The 13,763-nt window shown below is 43.6% G+C and overlaps 1 protein-coding gene across 1 annotated transcript in view; it reads right to left on the bottom strand.

The window, feature by feature from the left end:
* LOC121271008 (protein EFR3 homolog B-like) overlaps positions 1–13,763 on the bottom strand; it is a 250,589-nt gene that overhangs the window by 148,564 nt on the left and 88,262 nt on the right. The window contains exon 14 of the mRNA XM_041176694.1: positions 3,036–3,111. Within this exon, the coding sequence (XP_041032628.1) occupies positions 3,036–3,111 (76 nt within the window). The remainder of the gene's footprint in view (positions 1–3,035; positions 3,112–13,763) is intronic.

The raw sequence follows: 13,763 nt of genomic DNA, 5'->3' as shown, positions 1-13,763 counted from the left end.
CACATCAAGAACAAGCTTAAATTCACATCGAGGACATTCTGGTCTACTATGACCCAGCCCTGCCAACCACCATAGCAGTGGATGCTTCGTCCACAGCCCCAGGAGCGGTCCTTTTCCAGGAACAACTGGATGGAAGTCACACACCTGTGTACTATGCGTCCAGATGACTTTTGGACACGGAGATGAGGGTATGCCATCATAGGAAAAGAAGCCCTCACAGTCATGTGGGCATGGGAGAAATTTTCAGACATATCATTGGCTTCAAGGTTACAATCAAAATGGACTGCAAGCCACTAGTCTCCTTATTGGATGAGAAAGAGCTTGCAAAGATGTTTCCCAGAATCCAGAGCTTTCACCTGCGCCTCATGGGGTTCACCTACAAGATAGTGTACGTCCAAGGTGAAAACCAGACAACAGCAGACACACATTTTCAATGGTCACTGTGGGCCTCCCAGCAAATCAGGATGTCAATCTCATCGAATAACTGGAAGTGTACTCCCAATTGACAAGCAGGCACCTGCCAGCAACCACAAGTAAACTCCAACAGGTCCTCAGGAACAAACGCGTGATGAGGAGTGTGCCCACATCCATAGATTCTGCCAACACAAGGATGGCCTCAGCAAAGACCAAGCGGAGGGACCATGAAAACCGGTTTGAACAACAAAAACACTGTATGATGAACTCTTGGTCTACGACGAGCGGCTGGTCACCCCAGTCTCCCTGCAGCCAGGGGTCCTTCACAAAATATACCAGCCACCTGGGCATCACCATGTGCAGAGCACAGGCCCAATCCACTGTCTGGTGGCCAAGCATTTCCAAGGCTATCGAGCACCCATTGCAAATTGCCAGGTGTGTGCATTGCACAGGTAGGGACAAAGAGAGCCCCGCATTCCACACCAGGCTATGGGAGAGGCTGGGCATTGACCTGTTCATCTTCAACAGAAAAATGTTCCTTATAGTAGTAGACTACTTCTCCAGATGGGACGGGGTGAAGCAACTATATATGACTACTACAGAGGCAGTAAGTAAGGCATTAAAAGAGATGTTCACAAGCCATGTCAGGCCAGATGAGATAGCGCCCGATAACGGTCCACAATTTTCAAATGAGTCCTTCATGCACTTGGCCACCACATCCGGCTTCCACCACCACACCAGCTCCCACGGTCAAATGGGAACGCTGAAAGAGGGTCTGTACAGTAAAAGCCCTCTGAAAAGAGAATAAGAACTTCCCCACAACTCTGCTCACAGACAGGTCCACCCCTTTACAGTGCAGCCCATTCCCAATCAAACTCCCGATGGACAGGAAACTCTAGACACAACTTCCAATCCTGCCAAAAAAACTCATAGCAGTGTTGGTAACCAAAGATTACCAGAGCATCCAAGCAAGAGAGCAGTCTGACACAAGCATGCTTCAGCCTACCACAGAAGGTACTGCAGCAGACACTTGCCACATTTACAGAAAGGTCTGGATTAAAGACTCGAGAGAGAAGATACTGTCATTAGAAAGGACAAGGACCAACCTTGCTCCCACCTGGTTAGCACAGTCAGGAGAAACAGGAGGCATCTTCTCCTCATCCCTAGATAGCCCATCCTCACTGCGCAATGGAGAGATACCGAGGAACATACCCAGATTCCAGGACAATCTTCAAACCTACAGAAAAAACCAGCAGCAACAGAGCCTCCCACTCCTCCCACTATAGTACAAATGAGATGTGGAAGGGTTATCAAGCTTCCAGACCACCTGAACCTTTCAATTCAAGGACTTGAAGGGGGAGTTGGGGTAGTGATAATGTTGACATGACAAATTCAGTGTATGATAGTAATAACAATGTAAGGCATAAGGTAAACTATAATTACTTAAAAAGACTTGGGGAGGTGTAGTATCAGGGTCTGGCACATATAGAGTTAATCCGGGACTGAGTACAATACCACCCACCCAGTGATGTTAGAGGACACATGACTCACATCCAGGGTCAATCGAGTGTTGGACAGAGCCATATTTGGCAGCAGGCATGGAGGCAGCTCCTAGCTTGTACCCCTTACTTGTATATTTGGAAATAATTCTAAGAACCAATAAAGACATACAGTTAACCTATTTACAACTACGTAGACTTCTTCAAAGCTACCAACACCGTACAACAGGTGGGACACACTGGGAACAGGGGATATGGAGGGGACACACTGGGGAACAGAGGGACATGGAGGGACACATTGGGGAACAGTGGGATATGGAACAGAAACAGTGGGAACAGTGGGATATGGACCGGGAACCAGTGGGATATGGAGAGGACACAGTGGGAACAGAGGGACATAGAGGAACAAACTGGGGAACATAGGGATATGGAGGGACATACTGGGGAACAGTGGAATATGGAGGGGACACAATAGGAACAGAGGAATATGGAGGGACACACTGGGAAACAGAGGGATATGGAAGGAGACACAGGGGAGTAGTGGGATATGGAGGGGACACAGTGAGAAACAGAGGGATATGGAGGGACACACTGGGGAACAGTGGGATATGGAACAGACACAGTGGGAACAGTGGAATACAGCCTGGGAAACAGTGGCATATGGAGAGGAGACAGTGGGAACAGAGGGATATGGAGGGACATACTGGGGAACAGAGGGATATGGAGGGACAAACTAGGGAACATAGGGATATGGAGGGACATCCTGGGGAACAGTGGGATATGGAGGGGACACTGGGGAGTAGTGGGATATGGAGGGGACACAGTGAGAAACAGAGAGATATGGAGGGGACACAGTGGGAACAGAGGGCTATGGAGGGACACACTGGGGATAGAGGGATATGGAGGGGAATACATTGACCAAAGGTAAATCAGCCCAGGGTTGTTTAAAGCCAAGTTGTGCCAGGTGATGGTTTGGTATATCTGCTCTCTCAGTGTTTGAGCCTGTGCTCTCCCTGAGCCCTTTCGCAGAATCTATAACAGGAGTACAATTCATGTAATGTGGAATGTCAGTTCATCAATCTGGCTCTGACAGTTAATAAAACTCAGGAGAAAAGGACTAACCTTCTTCATAAAGAGAGTATCCTGTCGGGAACACTTGTCAACCTTAAGTTTAAGGACAGAGATGTCTGAAACAATACTGAGGAGCAAGAGAAAAACGCCATCAGTCTAAGAATACTCAGGCACACTCACGTAGATACTGACAGACAAACACAAACTAATACAGTCAAACAGAGATGTAGAGACAAACACAGACACAAAGGTATAGACATGGATGCCCACACCCAAAGACATACAGAAGCAGACGTACAGATATAGGCACACGCACGGAGAGACACGAACAGATAAAGGCACATGGACGTAAATGGCCAGATGTACGTATGGACAAAGACACAATGGTGAAAGGCTGTTTTTCAGGCTGGAGGAAGGTAAATAGTTCGGTTCCCCAGGAGTCGGTACTAGGATCAGGGTTTTTCTTGACCTTTATTAATGATGTAGACTATGATGTACAGGGCACAATTCCTTTCTTAAATTCTTTATTTTTAAAGAAAATTTAAGAAGTCATAATGAGTAACTGTACAAAAAAAACTTACAGTACAGCAATAATTCAATACATTTACACCAGGAAAACAAAGAGGGAGAAAGGAAGAGAGAAGTAAGAGGAAGAAGATAAAAAAGGAATGAGAAAAAATCCTTCCCAACTCCCCCAAAAAATAAATAATAAGAAAATCAACAACTATCATAGGTCAGGCATAGCTTCACCTGATATAACACATACAACCTAATTAGGGTCAGTTATATGAAAGTAGAGAGTTGTAGTTCCTCAAAATAATCTAGGAAAGGTTGCCAAGCTACATAAATTCATCAATGGAGCCTCTTATAGTGTGCTTTATTTTCTCAAGGTTAAGGTCACGTATCCAATTAGTAAAAGAAGGCTGGGCAGGCTAATTCCAATTTAATAGAATAATATGCCTAGACAATAACGTTGAAAAGGCGAGTGCGTCAGTCTGAATTTTTGTAAGAGGGATGCCATTTGGTTCCACTCCAAAGAGTGCTGTAATAGGAGAAGGTCAGCGCACAATTTCAAAATTTGCAGATGACACAAAACATGGAAGTATTGTGGACTGCGATCAGGATAGTGACAGAATTCAAGAGGACAGAGATAAACTGGTGGACTTGCCAAACACATGGTAAAGGAAGATGGTGGCACAGTGAAGATGTTACTAGACTAGTAATCCAGAGGCCTAGTCTAATTCTCTGTGGAAACTGGTTCAAATCTCACTATGCCAGCTGGTAAAATCAGTCCAGGTGACCATAACGGTTACCATTGATTATTGTTAAAAACCCATCTGGTTCACTACTGTCCTTCCTGGAAGGAAATCTGCTGTCCTTACCTGGTCTGGCCTACATGTGACTCTAGACCCACAGCACTATGGTTAACTCTCAACTGCCCTCTGAAATGGCCTAATAAACCACTCAGTTCAAGGGCAACAAATGCTGGATTTGCCAGTGAAGACCACATCCCATGAAAGACTAAAAAAATACATGAAATTTAATACAGAAAAGTGTGAAGTCATTCATTTTAGTAAGAACGTTGAGGAGAGAGAATGCAAAAGAAAAGGTAAAATACCAAAGCGGGTGCAGGAGTACAGTGACCTGGGGATATCCTGTTTATACTTGTGTAAAAATCTAATTTTTGTGTCTAGTTTTTTAGGTCAAAAGTCAAGGGTCAACTTTTAAAAGGGTAATGTTTCTGAGGAATTGACATGTGTGCTTGCTTTGGGCCCAAAAAGGATCATCGCAATGGAATAAAATAAAAACAAACAACACTAAAGAATTCACATTAACTCTCTAACATTTATTTATCTCAGAACATTGCAAGTTATAGACTCATAGATGTTTACAGCACTGAAGGAGTCCATCATGTCCACTCCGGTCAACAAAAATCTGACTACATTAATCCCATTTTCCAGCACTTGGCCCATAGCCCTGGAGACTATGGCAATGCAAGTGAATATCTAAATACCTCTTAAATGTTACAAGAGTTTCTGACTCAACCACCCTTTCAGGCAGTGAGTTCCAGACTCCCACCACCTTCTGGGTGAAAAAGTTTCTCCTCAACTCCCCTTTTAGCCTTCGACCTCCTACCTTAAGTCTATGCTCCCTGGTTATTGACCTCTCTTCTAATGGAAAAAGTACCTTCCTATCCACCCTATCCATGTGCCTCACAATCTTATACACCTCCATCAGGTCCCCTCTGAACCTTTGTTGCTCCAAGGAAAACAACCTCAGCCTATCCAATCTTTCCTCATAGCTCAGACCCTCCAGGCAGCATCCTGGTAAATCTCCTCTACACCTTCTCCAGTGCAATCACATCCTTCCTATAATGTGGAACCAGCGTTTTATACAGTTCCAGCATAACCTCCCTGCTCTTGTATTCTATGCCTCGGCTAATAAAGGCAAGTATCCCATATGCCTTCTTAACCACCTTATCTACCTGCCCTGCTACCTTCAAGGGTCTGTGGATATACACGCCAAGGTCCCTCTGACCTACAGTACTTTCCAGGGTCTTACCCTTCATAATGCAATCCCTTGCCTTGTTAGCCCTCTCCAAGTGCATTACCTCACACTTTTCTGAACTCCATTTGCCACTGCTCTGCCTACCTGACCAGTCTATTGATATCCTCTTGCAGTTTACAGCTATCCTCCTCACTATTTGTCACCCTACTAATTTTCGTGTCATCCGTGAACTTCCTCATCATCCCCCCTACATTTAAGTCCAAAATCATTTATGTACACCACAAACAGCAAGGGCCCCAGCACCGAGCCCTGCGGAACCCCACTGGAACCAGACTTTCAGTTACAGAAACATCCCACTACCACCACACTCTGCTTCCTGCCTCTCAGCCAATTTTGGATCCAATGTGCCTCTTTGCCTTGGATCCCATGGGCTGTTACTTTCTTGACCAGTCTGCCATGAGGGACTTTATCAAAAGCTTTGCTAAAGTCCATGTAGACCACATCAAATGCATTACCCTCATCAACACTCCTGGTTACCTCCTCAAAAAATTCAATCAAATTGGTCAAACACGACCTTCCCTTAACAAATCCAAACTGTATCCTTTATTGTATCCACAAATGCTTTCTCATGCACTCTCTTAGCTTTCCTAATTTCCTTTTTAAGTTCCCCTCTGCACTTTTTATACTCCACTAGGGACTCTGCTGTACTGAGCCCTCAGTATCTGCCATAAGGTTCTCTTTTTTATTCATCCTAACCTATATGTTCCTTGATATCCAGGGTTCTCTGGACTTGGTCCACCCCTTTGTCTTTACGGGAGCATGTTTGCCCTGTACTCTCGCTATTTCCTCCTTGAATGCTTCCCACTGCTCTAACACAGTTTTATCTGCAAGTAGCTGCTCCCGGTCCACTTGGGCCAAATCGTATCTCATCTTAGTAAAATTAGCCTTTCCCCAGTTTAGAACTTTTATTCCCAGTCCAACCTTATCCTTTTCCATAACTATCCCAAATCTAACTGAGTTATGGTCACTATCTCCAAAGTGCTCCCCTATTGATTCGCCTTCCACCTGCCTGGGATCATTTCCGAATATTAGGCCCAGAACTGCCCCCTCCCTTGTTGGGTTTTCTACGTACTGGCTAAGAATGTTCTCCTGGATGCAACTTAAGAATTTTGCTCCCTCCCTACCTTGCACACAAACTATCCCAGTTAATATTTGGATAGTTAAAATCCCCGACTGTTACTGTTTCATTATTCTTACACTTCTCTGAAATGTGATGACATATTTGATCCCCTATCTCTCCCTGACTGTTTGGCGGCCTATAGCACACACCCAACAGCGTGTTTGCCCCTTTTGTGTTTGTTACTTCTACCCATATGGCCTCATTTGATGATCCTTCCAAGATATCATCCCTCCGCACTGCTACAAATGTTTCCTTGATCAATATTGCGATGCCCCCCTTTTCTATCCCCCTCTCTATCTCGTCTGAATACCCTATAATCAGGAATGTTGAGCTGCCAATCCTGCCCTGTTAGCTAAGTCTCAGTCACAGGTTTGATATTATACTCCCACATGCCTGTCTGTGCCCTCAGCTCATCTGTCTTATTTCTCAGGCTCCTTGCATTAACATATATTCCATTTAGCATCGTTAAACTCACTTCTTTCTTATCTAGCCTATTTCCTCTGTCTTTTAGACTCATTTACTAGCATTTTAAATTCTAATTCCATCTCAGTTTCTCTCCCCTTTGAACTACTTTTCAGGATCCCACCCCTTGCCAATTTAGTTTAAATCCTCCCCAACAGCATTAGCAAACCTCCCCGCAAGGATGTTGGCCTCGTTCCTGTTCAGATGTAGCTCGTCCAACTTGTACAGGTCCCACCCTCCTCAGAAGAGGTCCCAATGCCCCAGAATGTAAAACCCTCCCTCCTGTACCATTTCTCCAACCACACATTCATCTGCTCTATCCTTCTGTTCCTCTACTCACTACTGCGTGGCACCAGGAGAAATCCGGAGAATACTACCTTTGAAGTCCTGCTTTTCAATTTCCCACCAGCTCCTTAAAGTCTGCTAGCAGGATCTCATGTCTCTTTCTTCTTATGTCATTGGTCCCAATATGGACCATGACCTCTGGCTATTCACCCTCCCCCATTCAGAAGGCCCTGCAGCCATTCCATGACATCCTTGATCCTGGCACCCGGGAGGCAACATATCACCCTGGAGTCATGTCTACAGCCGTAGAATCACCTGTCTACACCCCTCACTAATGAATGCCCTACCACTATTGCCCTTCCACACTTCTTCCTCCCCCACCTCCCCCACCCCCCTGAGCAGCTGGACCACTCACCATGCCAGGGCCTTGGCTCTGGTTGGCCTCCACAGAGGAACCGTCATTCTCACCATTTTCCAAGGCTGAAAAACGGTTTGCGAGTAACATGTGTTCAGGGGATTCCCACAGTACCTGACTGATCCCCTTCTTCTGTCAGGTGGTCACCTGTTCCTTCTCTACTTGCACTTCCTTAAGCTGCGGGGTGACTGCTTCCTGAAACATGTTATCCACGAACCCCTCAGCCTTGTGAATGCACCGTGGTGCTCCCAGCTGCCACGCAAGCTCCAGAACCCGGAGCTCGAGTTGCTCCTGTCAGAGGCACCTCCTGCACACATGGTCATCCAGACCGCCAGGAATGTCTGGGATTTCCCACATAGCGCAGGATGTGCAAATCACGGGACTGAGCTCCCCAGATATATATTAACTAAATAAAATATGGGCCCTTGCTTTTATTTTACCCTTACTCCTACTTGAGTATAGACTAGATACTAGATCCTCTAGATAGACTAGGTCCTCTAGGTGCTGTCCTTCTCTCACACGCTACACTCTTTTATATACACTTCATCCATGTTAATTAACTAACATTGTTTATTTCAAGATGTGACAAACTACATATAGGGTACATTTCATCCAAGCACAATATAAATATATACCACAATGAATTAACCACAACACTACATTGAAATCCTTCAAAATCACTCTGATCACTATCTGAAACATTGAACAATTTGTCACAATTGTCTGGATGTATAACATCATCATATGGATCTTCCTCATCTTCATTATAAGCACATAAGAAATTGGAGCAGGAGTAGACACTCAGCCCATTGAGCGTGCACCACCATTCAACACAATCATAACTGATCACAGAATCATAGAATCTTTACAGTGCAGAAGGAGGTAATTCAGCCCATTGAGTCTGTACTGGCTCTCTGAAAGAGCATTCTACCTAGTCCCACTCCCCTGCCTTATCCCCGTAACCCTGCACATTCTTTCTTTTCAGGTAGCAATCCAATTCCCTTTTGAATACCTCGATCGAACCTCCACAGCCCTTTCAGGAAGTACATTTCAGCCTCCAACCATCCTCTGGGTGAAAAAATTCTTCCTCACATCACATTTACTCCTTTTGCCAATTATTTTGAATCTGTACCCTCTAGTTCTTGATGTTCTCTTGAGTGGGAACAGTTTCTCATGATTTACCCTGTCCATACCCCTCGGGATCTTGAATACCTCGATCAAGTCTCCTCTCAGCCTTCTTTACTCCAAGTAAATCTTGGGCTTCAACTTCATTTTCCCACCCGCACCCTATATCCCTTAATTCCCCAAGAGGGCAAAAATCTGTCTAGTCCAGCGATAAATATATTCAATGATGGCATGTTGGCAACCCTTTGGGTGAGGGAATTCCAAAGATTCACAACCCCCTATAAGTCCTAAAAGATCAGCCCCTTATCCTGAAACTGTGCTTCTTGCTCTAGATTTCCCAGCCAAGGGAAACAACATCTCAATATCTACCCTATCAAGCCCCTTCATAACTTTGAATGTTTCATTGAGATAACTCTCATTCTTGAGATTGAGGGGCAACTTGATAGAAGTTTACAAAATTATGAGTGGCATGGACAGAGTAGATAGTCAGAAGCTTTTTCCCAGGGTGGAAGAGTCAATTACTAGGGGACATAGATTTAAGGTGAGAGGAGAAAACTATAGAGGAGATGTGCGGGGCAAGTTTTTTATGCAGAGGGTAGTGTGTGTCTGGAATTCGCTGCCAGAGCAGGTGGTGGAAGCAGGTACGATAGTGGTGTTTAAGAGGCAGCTTGACAAATACATGAATAGGATGGGAATAGAGGGAAACAGACCCCGGAAGTGCAAATGTTTTAGTTGACGGGCAATATGATCAGCGCAGGCTTGGAGGGCTGAAGGGCCTGTTCCTGTGCTGTACTTTTCTTTGTTCTTTGTTCTTCTAAACGCCAGAGAATATCGACCCAATTTACTAAACCTCCATCATAGGACAACCCCCTCATCCCAGGGGCCAATCCAGTGAACCTTCGCTGTGCAGCCTCCAATGCAAGTATATCATTCTTTAAATACAGAGACCAGAACTGCACACAGTATTCCAGATGTGATCTCACCAAAACCCTGTACAATGGTAGCAAGACTTCTTTATTCTTGTACTCCAATCCCCTTGCAAAAAAGGCCAACATGCCATTTGCTTTCCTAATTGCTTGCTGTACCTGCGTGTTAACTTTCTGTGTTCCTTGTATGAGCACACATCCAAGTCGTTCGGATCATCAACATTTACAAGTTTCATGACTTTTAAAAAGAAAACCTCTTTTCCATTCTTACGATCAAAAGGAATAATCTCACACTTCCCTACATTATACTCCACCTACCACTTGTTGCCCATTCACTTAATCTATCTCTACCTCTTTGCAGTCTCTTTATGCTATCCTCACACAGCTTGCATTCATAACTAGCTTTGTATCGTCAGCAAACTTAGATACATTATTCTCTGCCTTTTCATCTAAGTCAGTAATATAAATTGTAAATAGTTGAGGCCCCAGTACTGATCCTTGCTGCACTCCACTAGTCACAGTCTGCCAAGTTAAAATCTCAGAATCACAGAATTATTACAGTGCAGAAGGAGGCTATTCAGTCCATTGTCTCTGCGCCCGTTCGCTGAATGTGTAATTCACTTAGTTGCATTCTGCCACCTTCTCCCTGTAACCCTGCACATTCTTCCTTTTCAGATAACAGTCTAATTGCCTTTTCAAAGCCTCAATTGAACTTGCCTCCACCACACTCTCAGGCAGTGCATTCCAGACCCTAACCACTCGCTGTGTGAAAAGTTTTTTCTTATATTGTTTTTGCTTCTTTTACTGAATACTTTAAATCTGTGCCCTCTTGTTCTTGATCCTTCTGCCAATGGGAACAGTTTCTCCCTATCTACCCTGTCCAGACCCCTCATGATTTTGAACACCTCTATCAAATTTCCTCTTGGCCTTCTTTTCTCCAAGGAAAACAGACCCAACTTCTCCAATCTATCTTCATAACTGAAGTTCCTCATCCCTAGAACCATTTTCATGAATCTTCTCTGCACTCTCTCCAGTGCCTTTACATCCTTCCTAAAGTGCAGCACCCAGAAGTGGATGCAATAGTCCAGCTGAGGCCAGACATAATATACATTTGGACACAATTTCAGACTCGAAATGTTAACTCTGTTTCTCTCTCCACAAATGCTGCCAGACCTGCTGAGTTTTTCCAGCACTTTGTTTTTATTTCAGATTTCCAACATCTGTAGCATTTTGCTTTTATTTCAGTGTCTTATACATGTTCAACATAAACTCCTTGCTCTTGTACTCTATGCCCCTATTAATAAAGCCCAGGATACTTTGTGCTTTATTAACCACTTTCTTAACCTGTCCTGCCACCTTCAATCACTTATGCACTTATGCAACCAGGTCCCTCTGCTCCTGCACCCTCTTTAGAGTTGTATCCTTTATTTTATATTGTCTCTCCACATTTTTCCTACCCAATGAATTACTTCACAATTCTCCACAATGAACTACATCTGCTACCTATCTGCCAATTCCATCAACCTGTCTATGTCCTTTTGAACTCCTACACTATCCTCCTCACAGTTCACAATGCTTCCAAGTGTTGTATCAGCTGAAAATTTTGAAACTTTTTCCTGTACACCAAGGTCTAGATCATTAATATGTATCAGGAAAAGCAAGGGTCCCAACACTGACACCGGAAAACTTGACTACAAACCTCCCTCCAGCCAAAAAACATCCATTAATCACGATCCTCTGTTGCCTGTCACTCAGCCAGTTCCATTGCCACGATGCTACTGTCCCTTTTATTCCATGAGCTGTAACTGTAGATCTCTATGACTCTAATCAAGGGTCAAAAGGGGGAAGGAAATAACTTTTCTCACAAATCTATTGTGTAGCACTGTATTGAATGGCTTTTGGAAGTCCATGTCCACCACATCAACAGCATTACCCTCATCAACCCTCTTCATTACCTCTTCAAAAAACTCCAGCAAGTTAGTTAAACATGGTTTTCTCTTAAGAAATCCATGTGACTTTCCTTAATTAACAAGTGTTTTTCCATGTGACTTATTAAGTTCATCCTGAATTATTGTTTCTACAAGTTTCTCCATCACTGAAGTTAAACTGACTGGTCTGTAGTTGCTGGGCTTATCCTTACACCCTTTTTTGAACAAGGGTGTAACATTTACAATTCTCCAGTCCTCTGGCACCACTCCTGAGTCAAACGAAAACTAAAAAATTATGGCCAGTGCCTCCGCAATTTCCACTCTCACTTCCCACAGTACCTTGATTGCATCTCATCCACTCCCGTTGCCTTATCAACTTTAAATACAGGCAGCCTAGCTAATGCCTGCCCTTATCAATTTTAAACTCTTCAAGAGGCTGAATTACCTTCTCTTTAATCATGGCCTGGGTGGCATCTTCTTCCTTGGTAAAGACAGATACAAAGTATTTATTCAATAACTCTGCAATGCCCACTGCCTCCATATGTAAATCCTTTTTTTCCATCCTTAATCAGCCCTACTCCTCCTTTTACCACTTTTTCACTGTTCATATGCCTAGAGAAGCCCTACTTATCCCTGCTTTTTTCTTCCTGTCCATAACCAACCCTCTATCCATGTTAATATATTACCCCCAACTCCATGAGCCATTATCATACCTATTAAACTTTTGTGTGGCACCTTATCGAATGTCTTTCGAAAATCCAAGTATACTACATCCATTGATTCTCCTTTATCTACCCAACCAGTTACATCCTCAAAAAGCTGTCATAAATTTGTCAAACGGGATTCTCTTTAGTAAGACCATGTTGATTTGTTCTAACCATACGATAGTTTTCTAAATATATCGTTAAGGTTTCCTTAATAATAGGTTCCAGCAATTTCCCGATGACTGATGTTAGGCTAACTGGCCTGCAGTTCCCTTTTTTCTCTCTTCTTCCTTTCTTGAATAACAGTATTACATTTTCCAACTTCCAATCTCCTGAGACTGTTCTAGACTCGAGGGAACTTTGGAAAATCAAAGCCAGCACATCCACAGTCTCTGCAGCTATCTCTTTTAGAACCGTAGCATGTAGGCCATGAGGTTCTGTGGATTTGTCGGATTTTATTCTCTTGAGTTTTGCCAGCACTTTTTCTCTGCTGATATCAATTACTTTAATTTCCTCACTTGTTTTAGCCCCGAGGTTATCTTCTATTTCTGGTATGGAACTTGCGTCTTCTACTGTGAGAATAGACACAAGGGTGAAAGGGAAGGTACCTCAAAAATTTGAACATCAAGCGAAGCTTGTCTTTTCACACTGCTCATATTTAGTAGCAACACAAGTGTTATTTTCCAAAACAGGACACTGCCATCAAGCCAAAAAGATGTACTCTGTACCACACAAATGAGTAATGATGAATTTCAGTGCTGGTGTGTAGGCCTTACATCCCAATGACTGGAAAATCACATCAACCAACACTGTTTGCAATGGAAAGAGTACTGACAGTACTCAACCAACCCATGCTTGCAAAACTCAGAACACAATGTCTAATGTTAGATGTGATTCCACAATTGGGCAGAACTTACTGAGCACTCCTGATTGTGCTAAAAATTACACTAACAACCAATTTAAGATGATCAATCGGGTTCCCAATGTAGCTCACTTACTCTTGCTAGAAGCTATTCAGACAACCACCTTCAATTCATTGACAGATAACTGACATTGCCGGGAAGTTTCTGTTAAACCAGGCTTTTTAACTAGCTTTCTGAGTCACAATCTGGCTGTTAATCTAAATTATAGCTTGAGAAACCTTACCAGAGAGATCCCACCAGTACCAAATTCCCAAGTTATCACTTGTTCCTCATCACACACAGTCCTCATCATATCTGCTCTGTGCTCCCATTCATCATCATCA

Source organism: Carcharodon carcharias, chromosome 2, assembly GCF_017639515.1.
Source record: "Carcharodon carcharias isolate sCarCar2 chromosome 2, sCarCar2.pri, whole genome shotgun sequence".
Lineage (NCBI taxonomy): Eukaryota > Metazoa > Chordata > Chondrichthyes > Lamniformes > Lamnidae > Carcharodon > Carcharodon carcharias.
The sequence above is the reverse complement of the archived record's forward strand: the minus strand, read 5'-3'. Positions and strand labels throughout refer to the sequence as shown.